The 20,511-nt window shown below is 42.7% G+C and overlaps 1 protein-coding gene across 1 annotated transcript in view; it reads right to left on the bottom strand.

The window, feature by feature from the left end:
* The window catches only part of LOC134614226 (proton channel OTOP1-like), a 127,987-nt gene that overhangs the window by 43,544 nt on the left and 63,932 nt on the right, over window positions 1-20,511 (bottom strand). Inside the window, exon 4 of the mRNA XM_063457779.1 lies at window positions 11,916-11,974. Coding sequence (XP_063313849.1) covers window positions 11,916-11,974 — 59 coding nt within the window. The remainder of the gene's footprint in view (window positions 1-11,915; window positions 11,975-20,511) is intronic.

The following is a 20,511-nucleotide window of genomic DNA, read 5'->3' as shown; positions in this document are numbered from 1 at the left end:
ACTCACAGACACACTCACTCACAGACACATACACACAGACACACACACACATACATACATTCACAGACACAATCACTCACAGACACATACATACAAATTATTATTTTTTAATAAAAAAATGTCCACCCAGCCTCCCTACCTGGAGTGCTGGCGTGGACTTGTCCCTGGGGTCCAGTGGGTCGGTCAAGCGCCGGTCTCCACTCAGCCGCGGCGAGGGAGCTGTGTGCTCTCTGCTTCCTCTCGCCGCGTGGGTTGTCTGCTGTAGCTGGGAGCCGGAATATGACGTCATATTCCGGCTCCCAGCATCAGCAAACAGCGTGCGGCGAGAGGAAGCAGAGAGCACACAGCTCCCTCTCCGCGGCTGAGTGGAGACCGGCGCTTGACCGGGGGGTGGGGGTCCTTCACCACCTGCCCCCCCCCAATGACAGGGGGAACATAGGGGGAGGAATGGGGAGCTGAGTGCCTGCAGGAACAGCGTTCCTGCTCAAATAAAAGTGCAGGAACGCTGTTCCTGCAGGACTCAATACATAGGCGTGCCACGGGGATTAGGGTGTGCCCAGGCACACCCGGCACACCCCGTGCGCACACCTATGATATAGAGGGAGCCATGTTACTCTGTATATAGAGGGAGCCATGTTACTCTGTACATAGATGGAGCCATGTTACTCTGTATATAGAGAGGAGCCATGTTTACACTGTATATAGAGGGAGCCATGTTACTCTGTATATAGAGGGGAGCCATGTTACTCTGTATATAGAGGGAGCCATGTTACTCTGTATATAGAGGGAGCCATGTTACTCTGTATATAGAGAGGAGCCATGTTTACACTGTATATAGAGGGAGCCATGTTACTCTGTATATAGAGGGATCCATGTTACTCTGTACATAGATGGAGCCATGTTACTCTGTATATAGAGAGGAGCCATGTTTACACTGTATATAGAGGGAGCCATGTTACTCTGTATATAGAGTGAGCCATGTTACTCTGTATATAGAGGGAGCCATGTTACTCTGTATATAGAGGGAGCCATGTTACTCTGTATATAGAGAGGAGCCATGTTTACACTGTATATAGAGGGAGCCATGTTTCTCTGTATATAGAGGGAGCCATGTTACACTGTATATAGAGGGAGCCATGTTATTCTGTATATAGAGGGAGCCATGTTTACACTGTATATAGAGGGAGCCATGTTTACACTGTATATAGAGGGAGCCATGTTACTCTGTATATAGAGGGGAGCCATGTTACTCAGTATATAGAAGGAGCCATGTTATTCTGTATATAGAGGGAGCCATGTTACACTGTATATAGAGGGAAGCCATGTTACACTGTATATAGAGGGAAGCCATGTTACACTGTATATAGAGGGAGCCATGTTACTCTGTATATAGAGGGAGCCATGTTACTCTGTATATAGAGGGAGCCATTTTACTCTGTATATAGAGGGAGCCATGTTACTCTGTATATAGAGGGAGCCATGTTACTCTGTATATAGATGGAGCCATGTTACTCTGTATATAGAGAGGAGCAATGTTTACACTGTATATAGAGGGAGCCATGTTACTCTGTATATAGAGGGGAGCCATGTTACTCTGTATATATAGGGAGCCATGTTACTCTGTATATATAGGGAGCCATGTTACTCTGTATATAGAGGGAGCCATGTTACTCTGTATATAGAGAGGAGCCATGTTTACACTGTATATAGAGGGAGCCATGTTACTCTGTATATAGAGGGAGCCATGTTACTCTGTATATAGAGGGAGCCATGTTACACTGTATATAGAGGGAGCCATGTTATTCTGTATATAGAGAGGAGCCATGTTACTCTGTATATAGAGGGAGCCATGTTACACTGTATATAGAGGGAAGCCATGTTACACTGTATATAGAGGGAGCCATGTTACACTGTATATAGAGGGGAGCCATGTTACTCTGTATATAGAGGGAGCCATGTTACTCTGTATATAGAGGGAGCCATGTTACTCTGTATATAGAGAGGAGCCATGTTTACACTGTATATAGAGGGGAGCCATATTACTCTGTATATAGAGGGAGCCATGTTACACTGTATATAGAGGGAGCCATGTTTACACTGTATATAGAGGGAGCCATGTTTACACTGAATATAGAGGGAGCCATGTTACTCTGTATATAGAGGGGAACCATGTTACTCTGTATATAGAGGGAGCCATGTTACACTGTATATAATGGGTGCCATGTTACTCTGTATATAGAGAGGAGCCATGTTTACACTTTATATAGAGGGAAGCCATGTTACTCTGTATATAGAGGGAGCCATGTTACTCTGTATATAGAGGGAAGCCATGTTACACGGTATATAGAGGGGAGCCATGTTTACACTGTATATAGAGGGAGCCATGTTACTCTGTATATAGAGGGAGCCATGTTACTCTGTATATAGAGGGAGCCATGTTTACTCTGTATTAAGAGGGAGCCATGTTACTATCTGAGGTGGATAACTATGATTGGCCCTGGCATGTTTGTTAGTCTGGCCTGCATGGTTGTCTGGCATGAATAAAAGTAGCATGTTTCAACTATATTAGTAGTTAGACTAGTTTGCACTAAAACATGTGCAAATGGGGAGTTTGCGGTTGTGCAAATGGACAGTTTGCGGTGTTTGCGGTGCGTTAAACGGGAGTTTGGTCTGTCACTGTGAAGCGGGCGTAACCCTTACACTACCTGATCGATACAACATCATACCTGATGTTTTAAAGCATGTTATTCCAAACAATTTAGGAATGTTAGGTGATTTATGCCCTTTATGGATTAAAACCAGACTCTGCATCAACTATGTAATTTTCCATGGGAGTTTTGCCATGGATCCCCCTCCGGCATGCCACAGTCCAGGTGTTAGTCCCCTTAAAACAACTTTTCCATCACTATTGTGGCCAGAAAGAGTCCCTGTGAGTTTTAAAAATCGCCTGCCCTTTGAAGTCTATGGCAGTTCGCCCGGTTTGCCCGTTCACGAACATTTGCGGAAGTTCGCGTTTGCGAACCGAAAATTTTATGTTCGTGACATCACTATTGTTCAGAGGCTTGCATTGTCGCGGCTCCCTGTGCCCTTTCCATTGTGAGCTCTCTGACTGTAGTTATAGCATAATTTGCAATAAACAAATTTAATTTGCAATTATGCTAATTGTTTATACACGAATGCGGGGTATGGTTCTATAACTTGGCAGTCTTGTATACATAAGTGCCAATGTGAAGAAGTTATTGGAAACAAAAATGAAAGTTTTGGTTGGGCATTTAAAAAATAATTTACCAAATAATTAAGTTACAGATAAGAAAACAATTTCAAAGACATTTTCCCCATATATTCTATAATCCTTTACATGTATATTATCATATATGTGTTTCCTCATGTATTGTATATGTATGTATGCATATAATATATATTGCTTGCAAATAGTGATGTCCTGAACAGTTCCCCGGGAACCGTTCACCAGCGAACATAGCGTGTTCGCAGTCGCGAACAGGTGCGATGTTCGGTCCGCCCTCTATTTGTCATCATTGAGTAAACTTTGACCCTGTACCTCACAGTCAGCAGACACATTCCAGCCAATCAGCAGCAGACCCTCCCTCCCAGACCCTCCCACCTCCATGACGAATAGGGGGCGGACCGAACATTGCGCATGTTCGCGACCGCGAACACGCTATGTTCGCCAGCGAACGTTTCCCAGCAAACTGTTCGGGACATCACTACTTGCAAATTTATCAAATTTACCACCCTCACATTGCAGACATAGACACACACACTAATACATGCACACATATACAGATTAATACACAAATACATATACACACTGATACATGCACATGCATACACACACAAACACACTGATGCACAGAGACACAAATATTGATGTGTATTTAACAATGTGTATTTATCTGGCTGTGTGTATTTCTGAGTGGGTCTAGCATTGTCTACCTGTGTATGTGCCTGAGAGTGTGTGTCTGACAGTGAGTATCCTTGTATATGAATTTATTCTTCTGTGAGCATGTGTATGTTTGTGTCTGGAATTGCATGTGTGGGGTAGCTAATTGCTGTGTTTTGTGTGGGGCTGCCTGTGGCCTTTGTGCACTTTGGTTATGTTTTATGACTTTGTGTGTATGATTGTCTTCAGGGGTGACTGACATGATGAGTAAAGAGGTAACTGTAGCATGGTGAGGGTGAGAGGGTGAAAGAGACAGGGTTGGGGGCTAAATGTGACAAAATGAGAGGGTGAAGTGTGACATGGTTGGAGGAAGGAGTGTTACAGGGTGAGGGGAGATAAGTGTGACAGGATTAAATTGTTAATATGATAGAGTGAACGCGGCATGGTTGGGATGAATGTTACATTGTTGGAGGAGAGAGTGTGATAGGGCAAGGGGAGGTGAATGTGACAGGATTAAAGGGGTTAATTGACAGGGTGAGTGTTGCAGAGTTTGAGGTGAGTGTGGCACGGTTGGAGGAGGAAGTGTGACCGGAAAAAAGAGTGGTGAGCTTGACAGTGAGAGAAAAGGATTAGGAGCAAGAGGAGGTGAGTGCAGTTTGGTTGAAGTGAGTGAGTGTTACAGGATCAGGAGGGATTTGTGTGGAGGTGGTGACTGTGTCGAGTTAGGTGACAGTGTGTGTGTGTGTGTGTGTGTGGAGGGGGTGTCAGTGTGTGTCGAGGGGGGAGATAGTGTGTGTGTGCGTGGAGTGGATGACAGTATGGAGGGGGTGAGAAAGTGTGAAAGGGGTTGCAGAGTGTGGTAGGGGTGACAGGTGGGGGCGGGTGTCAGAGTGAGGATGGGGAGGGCTGACAGGTCGCAGAGTGAGGGGGTGACCAAGTAAGGGAGGGACGCGGTAACAGATGGTAGAGTGAGGGGGTGACAGTGACATAGTAAGTGAAAGAGTGAGGAGGGGGTGGCAGGTGTCAGAGTGTGGGAGGTATGGGGTGACAGGTGGCAGAGTGACGGAGGGAGAGGGTGATGTAACGGATCGCCGGGCACCCCGACTGGGTACCTCCGTTAAAGGATGCTCCTAGCGCTCCTGAGGACTTCAAGCACTGCAGCAGACACCACAACCACCGACTCTGAGAAGCATAGAAATCCTCTCTAGCAAGCACAATTTCCTGACCAAAACAGTTCCATAGATTTGGGCTGTGCGGCCGGTCAATTTCATGCGGAAAAACGACTAAGTCCCATTTCGAACGGGACTTAGTCTCTGGAGCTGAAAAACGAAGTGTAGGAGAAGGTAAGGGTCAGCGGTGTTCGGTAAAATGTGTAGCCGATTTCAGTTCCACAGAATCTTTAGCATACACCGCTGACCGCGTCTGAATGAACAAAGATGGCCGCCGCCACGTGTTCGTTTGCACGAACTGAGGCCACCCAGTGGTCGGCAATTACCCTGCAGTAACCTCACAGCCTGGGAGGTAAATTGCCTGCACACTTTAACTACTGGGTGGTCTGCCTGTGTGGTACTTGGTTCAGTAAGCCCTATTTACTGAACCAAGTGGGAGAAAGCCAGGAACAAGTTATTTTACAGGTCTGGGGACATAGTCTTAAAGGAGCATTGTTCACCACAGTTATAAGATGTCCCCAGACGGTTCTTAAAGGGCCATACACACCGAATAAAAGTCCATACGTTTTCAGGGGCCATAGTCTTAAAGGGTATTGTTACGCAAAGTCTCAATATGTCCCCAGACAGTTCTTAAAGGGCCAGCAGCAGTACAATAAAATACAATTCACTGGGCTTAAAGGGCCAGCAGTCGCACAATAAAATACAATATGCCCCAAATAACCCAGGGGCCATAGTCAGCAGGTAGGAGGCGGGCAAACAGGCTTCTCCAGGGCCCAGTGGCGAGGTTGGTTTCGCCACAGGTGACTTGTTCCAGTGTGAGGGACTGAGGGGGTGACTGGTGACAGTGTGAGGGAAGGGTGTTAAAAGTACCTTTTATTTTCCTGGTGGTCCAGTGTCCTTGTTCTCTGGTGGACTGGTGGGACTTTTTATTATGACAGAACACAACTTTATAATTAACAACATATTGCTACTATTTACACACACCATTAACAAATTGGCACATGCATACACCTTGACACACAGATACAGACACTGACACACACTGGCACATTCATACAGATACACACACAGACATACAAATACACACACTGGCACTTACAAACAGATGCACTGACATAAACACACAGATACACACTGACATACAGATACACACTGACACATAAACAAACTGGCACACTAAAGCACACACTGATACACAAGTATAATCACTGACACACAGATACATACACAGACACACACATTTAATTAATGTTATACACACACAGATCACTCCAGCCTCTCCTCTGCCTCCATGCTGCCTGTCTGTGCCACCGTCTTTTCCTCCTACTCCTCCCTCCCAGCAACGGTCTGTGAAGCTGGGAGAAAGTGATCGGCTGTCAATTCCTCCCAGCTGACCAAAACTACAGGGGCTCGGTCACGCTCTTAAAGTGCCTGTTCAAAGATAATCCCAGAAGACTTGGGATGGTCATTAGTAATGTCTCTTACCTAAGTATTCACTTCCTTTGATGATTCCACATTTTGTAGTGATACACACTTGAATGCATTTTATTGTATGGCATTTGTTTTTACAATCATACATAACATTTTGAAGGTGAAAACATTTTTTTTCACACAAAACTTTAATGGATACTATAGTGTATCCCTAGCACCTTAGCTGCTTCTGCCCCTCCCTCTCTTTTGCGGTCCCCCGCCCTGCACTTTAAGGGTTAAAAAACCTTACTGTATTCACCCGATACCAGCTGGGTCAGCGCTCAACCTCCTCAGATGAGCATGACAAACACATTAGGGTCTCCCCATAGGAAAGCATTTCTTACAGGGATTTTACTGACACTGAACATCCAGCATCGATTAGGCAACCAAAAGTTGCCAGCAAGCAGGAAGTGCCTCTAGTGGCTGTCTAATTGACAGCCACTAAAGGCAGTCTTAGTCCTGCAATGCAATTATGATTATTAGAGTGAAGCCCTTCAGGTGACCCTTGGGGCTCTACCATGGAAAGCTTCTTTTCCCCCAAGCAAGAGGGCCAATAGGCTCTGTTACTCCAGTCCTCAATAGTAACTAGTTTGCCAGTGCCTGTCAGTAAAAAGCATTCCCTCTCCTTTTTCTATTTATTTGTTGTTTTATATGTTCCCTACATTCTTCCTCACAAATTTCAAAGCCCCAGTTGTGTAACTTTCAGGTTGTAGTCGTCCCACAGACAATTTCTCCCATATAAGCTGCAGATCTCTCTGGACTTTTATATTGCAATGTTCTGGGGCATGTTCAAAGTTTGCCAAACTTGTGTTTCTCATTCTGGACTTGTTATTCATTCTGCTGTTTGCTTTGATGTGATTGCTAACAAACAATCCTTCCATAAACAATTGTATTATTTATTGTGAGATCATGTGACTCCTTAATTACACTTTGGTAGACTCCATTCAAATATTTAAGATAAGGAAATTGCCCGCATTGGTTATATTCAATGTGCCTTTTACCAGTTTCATAGCAACATGAGCGGGAATGCAAACAACACATTTTGTTTTTGTAAGGGGTTTGTTTAACAGATTTTTGTGTCACAATAAAGGCATATTTACCATCATTGAGATGTTAGTTATGGTGTGAAAATAAAATGGCAAATATATCAATAAAAAAAAAACAATGTTTTTTTTTTATTCTTTATTTTTGCAGTGCAAAGTTAGACATACAGGCAAGCATGAACATTGAAAAGATTAACTGCAATAGAAAGCACAGAGGTATGATATACAATATCGAGAAACTTTGCACAGTTTTCTTTGTGTTTTTGTGAAGACATAGTAAATCAGTGACTGTCACATGGTAGACCAAACAATCTGGTAATATCTAAACTGAATCTGGTGACAACACATATAGTAACACGAGAGTAAATGCCCCCCAGGGCACATATGCTTGGGGATACATACAACAAACTGCTCATTTTGAGAATAAGAGAAGAGTAGATTAATGCATAAAAGTGAGGGTCATACATAAAATGAGGCGGATTGGATCACATGCATTGAGTCAACAAGAGGTTTTTGTAACAAGTTAAATGAGCAGATTACATCTACTAGTAAAAGCCACTGGGGCCCCTCACAGCAGGTACCAAGCACTTCTTGGGTCATGCCTAGTGTATATATACACGCTGAGCCAGGGGTCTCTTCAGACCCCCCCCCCCTCTTACTCCTGACTTGGCTAAGCTTATTAGTGATGCATTCCCAGCATAGCAGCAAACCCGGCCTGTTTTGTTTGACCAGTCCCAGATCACAGCACGGGCTCCGTATGTTGCGCATGTGTTCTTGAGGTATCAGGAGCCGTTGTCAGAATTTTTGGAAGAGGAGCGCCCCCAGGGTGTCTGGCAATGATGTAGGTTTCGTCTCTTCAAGGCTCGAGTCCCATGTGCGTGGATGCTTGTACTTTAATACTGGGAAGTATTTGTGGGTAGCCGAGGGTCCTTCTCCATCTGGTGGAATAACAAAGTTGTAGTGGTGGGGGGGCCACTTCGTCCCCAGGGAGACGGCGTGTGGCTAGTCAGCACGGACAATGTCTTTCAGGCCTGGGTGGCAGCCATTTAAACTTCCAAGCATAGGATTTGCATGCGGGGGTGGTTGAAAGTTTCCTCCCCGCTGCTTCGGATGCCCCAGTGAGGACTAGGATAACCCCCACTGGTCCAAAGGGGGGGGGGGACGAGGCCAGCAAAAGCCAGTATGTGGCCACACTGCTCCTTCTTCCGAGTAGGCCGCAGACTCCAAAGTTTCTGTTGCCCTCATGGGCTTTGAAAACTCCCGATCTCGGGGTCCACTACAGCCCTGCAGCCACTGGTCCATTCTGTTACGATGTGTGGGCCCAAAATTGTAGTATGAGCCCCAAATCTCAGCTTAGAGGGCTGAGTCCCTCAGGAGCCTCTCCTGCATGTGACTGGTCAGCATGGCGGCCCGGCCCCACCCCCAATAAATGTTATTTTCATGCCTTAACAAATTTATGGCTATTCCCTAAAGTGAAATATCACATTTAAAATGTAAGGTCAAATAGCCAAAATGGAGATTAAATGGAATCTCAGCTATGATTTCAGTTCTGCTGCTCTGAATTTAAATTTGGATTATTTTATTAGTGGGTAACTACTAATAGAGACATTTTATTATTAATATTATTATGATTGTCCCTATAGTTTAACAGAGAGACCTCCAAGTGGAAAAAGTGCAGTGATAGAGACACACCGGGAATAGGACACTCTATCATATTTCCTGTTTATCTCTGAACTGCTTTCGCTTCTCATGAAGGAGCCCGCGAGCTAGCAGGGTCAGCGTCAGGACTAAGTAATGCCAATTGTAATTTTTATTCAATATAATTTATTTTATACAATTTGTTTTATACATACATACATGTATATGAATGCATTTGTTTTATATTAATATTTGTGTATAAATTATAAGCATAACATTCATACAAATCGTGCTCATAGTATAGATTCATGGAAATACTAATATAATACATATGTATTGTTATATATGCATAATACCATCAAATATCCTGTAAACATAGTGAAATCTTCACACTGACCCATATACACATTGACACCAACACAGACACACATAAAGTGACCCATACACACACTGACACACTCTGACCCATACACACATTGACAAAAACACAGACACACACACTGGTCCATACACACATACACTGAGACATATTGATCCATCCACACATTAACACATTCAATGTGTTAACACACACAAACTCATAACACACACTGACCCATAAACAAACACAGACACACTCACATACATATACTGACCCATAAACACAGACACACTGACACATATATACGCTGACCCACAAAAACAGGCACAGACACACATACACTAACTCATAAACAAATACAGACACCGACACATATACACTGACCCATAAACAAACACAGACACACTGACCCATTAACAAATACAGACACTGACACATATACACTGGCCTATAAACACAGACACATCGACACATACACTGGTCCACTCTGTTGCGATGTTTGGGCCCAAAATTGTCGTATGAGCCGCAAATGTCAGCTTAAAAGGCTGAGTCCCTCAGGAGCCTCTCCTGAAAGTGACCGGTCAGCATGGTGGCCCGGCCCGCCCCCCAATAAATGTTATTTTCATGCCTTAACACATGTATGGTTATTCCCTAAAGTAAAATATCACATTTTAAATGTAAGGTCCCTCTGCACAGTACCATTACCTGCTGCTTCCTAATGGTTACCTGGGTCATCATTAGGTCTGCAGGTCTGGAGCTAGGTGAGAGCTATCACTAGGCTTCTCTCCTGCTTGCACTGACTGCCAGCCGCCGGGATATGACGTCACTCAGTATCCAGACGGCTTGCTGCATGTCTGTTCATTGCGAGGAGCGACTATGTGATGCCGCTCCTCGCAGCTACCCAGCAATTTAAAAGAAAAAATCTAAACTTTTACAGCTGTTGCAGCCCCTGGCCAGCCCAAGCTTAATTTCCCAGTCTCCTAGTGGGCCAGTCCGTGCAATCGACTAATATTGGCACCATTGGTAAATATGAGCAAAGAAGGATGTGTCACATTGTCTTTATTGGTTAACCTTTTGAAATTTTGTTATAAAAAAAAATAGATAAAAATGCTCTGTTCTCATGGATATCAAACAATTGCATGCACAACACAGGTTTACCCTCCAAATAAATCTGTCAGAAATATAAAATATGTGTGGCATAATTACTAGCACCCTTTTAGTCATATGTGCTACTTCCCATAACAGCTTTGAGTCTTCTTCTGTAATGCCTGATGAGGTTAGAAAATACATGGCAAGGGATCTAAACCAATCCCTCCATACAGAATCTTTCCAGATCCTTCAAATTTCTGAGTTGTCACTGGTGGACTCTCCTCTTCAGTTCACCCAAGTTTTCTATGGGGTTCAAGTCAGGAGACTGGGGTGGCCTTGATTTTGTGGTCAGTAAACCATTTTTGTGTTGATTTGATGTTTATTGTTGATATTTGATAGTCCATGATGTCATGTATTCTCACAAAAAGTCCGCTGGCAGAAAAACAGCCCCAAAACATTAAAGAGCCCCCAGCATATTTAACTGTGGGCATGAGGCACTTTTCCATACGGCTACCTCTCTGTGTGTGCTAAACCCACCTCTGGTGTTTATTGCCAAAAAGTTCTATTTAAGTTTTATCTGACCATAGAACTTAATCCCCTTTGAAATTCCACTGTCGGGTAAACTGAAGACCCTTTATTATTGGATGAGAGTAGAGGCCTTTGTTTGCAGTTTTTTTGATATCCATGACAGCAAAGTATATATGTATATTTTTTTAAACAAAAGATTAAAAGGTTAAAAACAAAGACCATTTTCACAGCCATCTTTGCTCATATTTACAAAGGGTGCCAGTATTAGTGGAGGGCACTCTATATCATCAGACCTAAGCCTACCACAATGCCAAAGTACCCCATTTTTGGCAGGTCCTATTCAGGGAACTTAATGCCTGCTCTTATAAAATGAATTCACTTACTTGGGAAATTCATCCTCCAGGGACGCTCTGTAGTGCAAGGTTAACTAGGGACTTTGAATAAACCATCTGTGACAGGGAGAGGTGCAAAGCCATGAGAGTTGGCGTGGACTCACAAATATATTTACATATATAGGCTGCACTCACCTATACACGCATATATTATAGGGGTTATCTAATATACCCATGGGAATATGATTACATTATGTCTGCAGCACATTAATAATAGGGTTCTAGACTCTAGTCTTAACTGATCCTTTAAAGTTGTAGGATAGCAACTCCTATTAGCCCCTGAGCCAAATAACAAAAGGAAGAATTGAATCACAATATGTTCACCTTTCCACAGTTTTGAAGGACTTGATGACATCCTTGGAATGATACCAGAGAAAGTAGACCTGCAATAAAAGAAACCATATATTAGTAAAACTTCGAAAATATTGTCCAGAGGTGACAAGCAGTCCAAATACAGGCCTTGATTTAAATGATACAGATGATTCAATACAGTAAGAAACATTTTCCAAATTGTATGTCAAAAATTCCCATAGACTTTAATAGTGACTCCTGTGGATACATCATTTGTAAAGTTTTTTCTAACAGTTTTGAATAATTTAGAAAACATATTACATTTCGGTCATAATACTGGAACTAAATGCTTTCTGCACAGCCCTCTTGAAAAGCAATTTGATTATGTTTTATTAAAGGAACACTATTATGTCTGGAATACAAACATGTATTCCTGACACTATAGTTCTAAAACAGCTGTTTAGGCCCCAGCCCCTCTTTCCTTCATTTAAAAAGGTGTTCAACTCGCCTTTTCCCAGCACCATGCAGATCTCCTCATGGCCTACTAGCCCTGCCCCTGCTCCGCCCCATTGGTTAAGATCTGCAAATTTTATTATCAGCCAATCGAATGCTTTCCCATTAAAGACTATTACTGCACCAATCAGCATCTCCTCACAGAGATGCATTTAATCAATACAGAGCATAGGGAATCTAAACATCAGCGCTGCACCTTGTGCAACACTGACACAGGACGCGCCTCTAGTACGTAAGCAAACCATTTTAGAACAGTACGATTTACCAACATTCTGCTAAAGTAAAGGAGTGGAGAACTTGGCCTGAGAGTAAAGTCCAAGTTCTCCCTCCTCTGCATCAAGGGCTGTTTGTGGTGATTGCTTGGTGGCTTCGGGGACAGGGAGGCAGCACAGCATTGGTCAGGGAGACCTTTTGATCTCCCGGCTAGTTTGTTCAGCAGCGGGCGCTCCGGCTGCAAGCACAACACAGACACAGGACACACCTATGCCGCGGTGCCGCCAGTGAGCTGGCCCCCTAGGCCACCTCCTAAGTGGCCTAATTGAAGCGCCGGCCCTGGGTAGACATTTTGTCCTAAAGCCTATCTGACCTCCCTAAAGAAGTATTCCTCTACTTCAACGAATGCAATTTGTACTAGAATGGTTTTCTTCAACCTTTTATGCTTTGTTACTCTACAGATACCGTACTTTTTACACAATAATTTGTATACGTTTTGTTTTTTTTTAGACCATATTTATTACATGCCCCTATCACTCTATTACTGTATCAATTCCTTTTCACTTCATGTAATTAAATCATCACTTCCTCTAGATTTCAAGCTTGCTTATGCAAGACCCTCATTATCACCTGTATCGATTCACCTAAATAATAATAATTATGACACAGTTTCGCAATATGGTGGCTTCCTCGATCTCAAAGTGGCCATCGCATTGGTTGAGGCATAGCTCTGTCAGCACTGATTGCAAGGAACATGACATTTTGTACTTCTGTCATTCTTTAAGAAAGCAGGCAACAAAAGGTTCGACAAAGTCCCTTATCACATATCTAAAGTTCATCTCTGCACACCTCCGTAACCTCATTCTGTTACTCTATGTTCAGAACTGCATGATGTAAGCCATTTTTCATTTGTGTTTGTTTACATTTAATAACAGACTAGTTTGCACAGTGAAATGCAATTAACCATAATACCTGCACTGTAAAAATAAAGGTGCACCAAATATTACATTTTGCTTTAAAGAATACAAACATTCTGAAATTAATTTTCTTTCACATGCAACATTCTCTAATCCCAGCCTAGTATTTTCTGCTCTTGATCACCAGTCTTTCTTTTTTCCCCAAACTTAACCTCGTGTATATATATATATATATATATATATATATATATTCCTTATCCTTTATAATTTTACACCCCCATAAATGTACTCATTTAAAAATTGTAACTTGTGAAAACCTTCTATTCAACAATTAATGCACAAAAAATAGGTAGAGTACACAATACGTCTTTTAGATCTGATGTTAGAGTTTACAAGAAACAAAAAAATGGAGAGACAATAGTGCAGATGGTACAACTGGTTATGAGATGTAGCATACAAGTAATATTCACACTCACAAAGGCAGAGCCTGTTTAAGCACTTGGCTCTAGTGCAGCAAACAGCATAATTAAAAAGGACAATCCCAATCCCTCTTTCCAATCCCAATCAAAGTGTATATCTCAAGAGTAGATACTACAAGAATATGAAAGTCTACATAGTATAAACTTGTGTATCTGTATAAGGAATATAATTGCAAAATTAGATACACTCACATGGTGATGAGCCTGGTGAAGCTGGCTCAACACTATAGTAACTGATGTAACTCAAATAGGGTAAAATAGTCTTAAGAAGGTGTATTAAAAAACAATTAAAACAATAAAGTATTTGCTTTATAAAGTGTCCAATGTTTTCCAAAATGCATTTTGGCATTATGGCTTCCTCAATTGGAATATCGTATTTACTCGAATCTAATGCGCACCTTTTTGGGAAAATACATTTTCCAAAATTTTTATGCGCATTAGATTTGATGATGTAGTATTCCAGCTGAGGATGCAGTAAAAAAAAAATCCAACAAAAAGGACCTTAATTTGCCTCCACCTTTTTTTAAATGTTGTTTTTGAATGTTCTCATCAATTGAAATCATTTTAAAAGAAAATGATGTTTAAAGAAATGTTTCCATCATAGGACAGAGGGATTAACAACAAGGGAACAAAGGAAATATATCCATACAGATCAGATTTTTTTCAGATAGGCATGATTTTGAATTAAATTAAACATTTAAAAGCATGGTAATGAAAAACATAAAAAAGATGACAAAAAATAAATAAATTCCAAAAAAGGCCCTAAAAGATTTACAAAACAATAATAGTATAATAAAGTCTGCAGGCAAAGGAGGAGAAGTGGTCGTTTTATCAACTGATAGGTACTTAAAAGAACACTACATGCAATAAACATCGATGCCAGGGTGTCAGTGGCAGAAGCAGAGTCCAAGTTGCTCCGCACAGACCTTGAACAGACCACCACAGCGGTAATGGAGTGCAAAGCAGACATAGCCCATCTGACAATCTGGGTGGATGATCTAGACAACTGTGGCCGCAGACTGAATCTCCGCATCCAAGGGGTAAGAGAGGGAGGCCCCACGGAAAATATCTCTGAGCTCCTGAGAATGATATTCAGCCAGGTACGGGGAGGCCAACAACTACCTTGTTTGGGCCTGGTTAGAGCTCACCAAGCGCTACGACCACCACCTGCGCAGGGCGAGCAGCCCAGAGACATTGTGTGCTGCCTGGACAATCTACCAGTTGAAAGAGGATGTTTTACACACGGCCCGCCGCATGGGCACACTTCGCCTGGAGGGCCAAACTATAACTATCTATTAGGGGGGGAAGGGTACCTCAGGGGGAACCACAGACACCACAGCAAGACATGCCACACCTTTGGCATAACATTATTATTTTAATGTCATTAGCACTGTACTGAAGCTGTACATGTAGCCTAGAATACATGCTCACGACAGATGCCCCCACGTCGACGATCATCACACCACCCCATATGTCATGCACATGAGTTCACACATACAGGTGGGACAGGGGCAAGCCCCCACTCAGAAAAGAGGGGGGTAGGATTGAAGGCCTTACAGCACAGACAGGGAAAAATGGATTAAGATCCTGCTAGGTATCATCTAATACCCCATAACAATAAAATAGTAAAGTTGATAAAAGATGATGAGCATGGTGCTACAATAACCTTGTGTATCACTTCAATCAGACAAAACCCAAGTGTACTATATAATATAAAATGGTGAGAGCACACACAAAATAAAATATTACCACAAGCTTTAGACAATGATTTTAATATCTAAAAAATAAAATAAAACATACACATAAAGCGATATAGTTAAAACTTAAAGTGTTAAGTGGAGGTGGACTTTCTTTTTACTGTAAGGTTTTATTTTACTGTTTGTTCCAATAAAGTTGTGGGTGCTTTCTTAAACCTATATCCGGCATCCTGGATTTTATTTTCGTGCTGCACCTAAGAGACAACAGTCGTGAACCCAGTATCAAGACCCACATCAAGTGGCTACCTATCCCTTCTGTATATTGAAGCCTTTAGTCTGAGCCAGCTTTTGGAGTGACTCAGAACCACGTGAGTGGATCCATTTATTTTAATACAAGTTTTAACTATATTACCCTATGTGTATGTTTTATTTTATTTTTTAGATATTACCATCATTGTCTAAAGTTTGTGATAATATTTTATTTTGTGTGTGCTCTCACCATTTTATATTATTAAGACTACCCCATGAATGATACCATAATATTGGCCTACCCCCACCCACCCATGCATAATACACAGTGACAGATGACTTGCCCCCGTTTAGGGGACTTGCTATGTCCTATCCCTGAAGGGGAGTAATGCTCAACTCTGGGAGTTGATCCAGGTACTCATTTATACTGACCCTGAGACAATCTCCTAGCCAGTTTGCCTCACTGCACCCATTAGCCACTGAACCTCACACCATCATCTTTGCATACTTCATCCTTCCCTGACCTGCTCACCTTCCTCCCCTTCCCCCACTCCTTCCACCCACCCTCTCCACCTCACACTGCCCCACCCTTGCTTGCCGCCCTGTGGATGCCTGCCCTGGAGGACAACCGATACGCCTAAGAGGACCTGGTCCTCCTCTCCTACAATGTCCATGACCTTAATATCCATGAGAAACGCACCCGACTTCTGCGTGACCTCAAACAATATAAAACATCAATAGAATTCCTCTAGGAAACGCATTTTCAAGAAGGCAAAGCACCAGCAGTGAAAGACCGCAATTATCCACTGGGATATTTCAGCAACAACTCACTACGACGCACCTACAGAGTGGGCATCTTGTTCTCCAGGTGTATCCCCTACACTGAACACTCCATCCTCCGCTGCAAGCAGGGTACATATGTCTTCACAAAGGGAATTATCCAGGATCAGACCTACACCTTCACCAATATCTATACCCCAAATTCAAAACAATTTCAATTTGTCCGCACCACGCTCAATACCCTGATGAGATTCGCAGAGGGAATCCTGGTAGTAGCGTGGAACCTGAACGTGGCATTGCACCCCAAGCAGGCTTCCACCTCCCGACCGGGGATGAACCCGGACAACAGATAAGCCAAGACCTTCTGCCTCCTCAACTACCCCCAGCTCGCCGACTGCTGGAGAGCAATACATCCGTCGGCGCGGGACTACACCTTTTACTCAACTATACATACCACCTACTCGAGGTTAGACCATTTCCTCATGCCCCATTGCAACCTAACTCTCCTGATAGAGTCGGAAATCCTACCAATGACATGGTCGGGCTGCTGCCCACTCCACTTGCGGCTCTGTTCACCCCTGTTCTGGCCCCGTCAAACTTTGTGGCACCTAAATGAATCTATCCTCCCGGACACACTGTTTATGGAAACGGCGAGAAAGACTCTACAGTCAAAGTTCAAAACCTATGGTTGAGTCTCTAAACTTCAAATAAACTACTCAAAATCCGAGATTCTGGGCCTCACCATCAGCCCTAAGCTCAAACAAACACTTCAACACCAATTCCCATTCCGCTGGTGTGACACACGCATGCGGTACCTAGGAGTTCGGCTCACACCGGACCCGACGGACCTCTACACCCACAACTACCTGCCTATTCTTAAGGCTGCTATGGAGGAATTGCACGCCTGGAACTCATACTACATTTCATGGTTGGGCCAAGTGAATGCAGTCAAGATGACACTACTACCCAAACTTCTCTTCATTTTTCCAAACGGTGCCCATCTCAGCCCCAAAATAATTCTTCAACACGCTGAAGGCAAATTTATATGGAAGGGCAGATCCCCTCGTATAGCGAACTCCCAACTGACGCTACCCAAACTTTGAGGAGGACTTGTGCTACCTTATGTAGAGAAATATTTCCTGGCAGCCCACTTCCCTAGAGTCATCAGCTGGTCAACAGCAGTGAGTGACAAGCCATGGATACAACTGGAGTCGGATAGCACCACTGCGATTTATGGACCTTACCATGGATCACTAAAGAGGCCTGCAAACACATACCGCTCACCAATCCATTCATCGCTGCAACCCTGCAGATCTGGCATAGATATGGTTCAAAGCATTATCTCATGACCATTAAGAGGGAACCCAGACTTCCCGGCGGGAGACCAAGGACCTCTCCCACGTTTGAAAAAACATATACCAATACTCTGCATGGCAGACATCCTTTAGACACAGTTTGCCACCCATTCACTCACCAAACTCTTCCCAGAACAGCCACACACATCCCTACATACACTGGCGAGAGAACAAATAACACAATATGCTCAGTCGATCCTGCAGAAACCCTGCCTCCAAAGAGACCAAACACAATTTGAAGCACTCTGCATGCAAGCCGATGAACCACCGTGAGCCAAATCCTTGATCTACTCGAACCTGGTAATGGGCAGATATCTACTAGCACCCCCATGCATCAGACAATGGGAGGAGGACTTTGAGGAGACATTAACTGAGGAGGACAGGGATAAGATCATAACCCATGTACAAAAGATGCCAGGGTCGGCACGACTACAAGAAAACTCTTACAAGGTCCTCACACAATGGTCCCTCACCCCTGCGGCACTCCACACCAGGGATCCTACAATACCCGATGCCTGCTGGCGGTGTGGAGAGGCTACAGGCACGTTCACTCATGTGTGGTAGGACTATACAGAAACCCAGAAACTATAGCCGTTCTGGGAGTCAATCGGCAGGGTAATACTGGAGGTGATGGATGAAATTCTACCACTGTCCCCAGCCCAATTCCTCATACAGCATACCACTATGCCGACTCCAGCATACAAACGGTCGGTGATCCTGAGGCTCCTCAACGCTGCCAATGCAATTGCCCTCCTCAAGTGCTGGGTGGAAGAGGTGGAGGACACAAGGAAATTCAAAGACCTGAAAGTAACTACACTGAAAGACAGGGACAAATACACACAGCGATGCTTTCACTGTCTATGCCACATTTCCTTGGCTTCCTTCATACAACATCTGACCAACCTGACCGAACAAAGTCCTGAGTTGCATCCTAACATGAATGAAAAAACTGTTCTCATTCTGTTAGGATGAAATTCAGTAGTTTCGCCGGCGTTCTGTCTAAGTGACAGGACATTCAGGAATACTGACAGAAAGCATCGCAAGATCACCGATCAAAGGTGAGAATTGTGAGAAAATTGCTCTGACCACCGGAAATGAAGCACACTTTGCTCCTCCACTGGTCATAGCTGGTCAGGCGTAGGAAACCTTCATAAGACAAAGTAGTCCCTACTTTGTCTTATGTTTTAAAGAAAACTAGAGCAGACAGGAAGAAATGAAGAACAGATCCTGACAGAGGGAGATAAGAGGAATTGATTAAAGAAAAGTAATTTCGGAATGACAGTGCCGCTTTAAAGGAAATTTATAATTTCATTTAAGTGGTAAACCCTTTCTTTATGCTCCTCTCTTGGTTGGCATTCAGTGTCTAAACCTCTACATCCTTAGCTACAGTTCTTATATATGCTTTAATGGCCAGAAGTGGCAAGAAGTGATAAATGAATACTTATTATGGAAGTCGCTGGCCCAGGTGATCCTCTTAAAATACCTCTGCTTGGAGATCACTTAGTAGATCTCAGCTCTTGACATTATGGGGAATTATGTCAAGGGATACATTAAGAGGAGATTGGAGGCCACTCCTTTTGTAAGTGAGAATGTATGTGGTTTTTCCCTTTTTTTTTTTTTTTTTTTAGGGGAACTTTTGTGTTGTGTAGAAATTTTTTTGTGTTGATCCTGTGAGGAAAGCTAAGAGTGGGGTAAGGAGTAAATGAGAGATAGAATTCTGAAGTGCATCTCTATGAATATACAGGCTTTGAATAACCCACTTAAAAGGAAACTTCTATATGAATTACTCAGAAAGGAACAGATAGATATAGCCATGATACAAGAGACTCATTGGAAAAGGGAAGAGAAAATTAGATGGAGATATGAGATGTACGAAGAAGTTATACAGGCATCGCTTGAAAGGAAAAATGGCTTAATAAAGAGATAATATACACAGAGGTGGATAAGAAGGAAGATAACAAATCCTAGTTTGTAAGATAGTCTCTGTTAAATACACTTTTGTAAACCTCTATCTGCCAAATGTATTACCAACAAAGTATCTAAAAAGATAATGGATAGAGTAGAAAAAGTTAAAATGGGAATGTTAGTTATTACAAGGGACTTTAATTGTGTCCCAGATACAGTATTAGATAAAAAAAACAAAAAAAACTAAAGATAATAGAAAAATAAGTAACCAATTAAAGAAACAATCTAACATTCTAAGAAATATTATAAAAGAAAATAACTTGTTGGATACATGGCGAGTCTATCATGTAAAAGAAAACTGATTTACACTGCGTTCTTGAGTACACCATTCATTATCTAGAATTGATCTGGTTTTGGGAGAGAATAGTTTAGTAGAACAAATCTAGAAAATTGCAATAAAGGAGAATCCATGGGTGGATCATGGCTATAATTTGTTTGATAAAAAAGATAAAAAAAATATA

Source organism: Pelobates fuscus, chromosome 6, assembly GCF_036172605.1.
Source record: "Pelobates fuscus isolate aPelFus1 chromosome 6, aPelFus1.pri, whole genome shotgun sequence".
NCBI lineage: Eukaryota > Metazoa > Chordata > Amphibia > Anura > Pelobatidae > Pelobates > Pelobates fuscus.
This window is presented reverse-complemented; position numbering and strand designations above follow the sequence as displayed.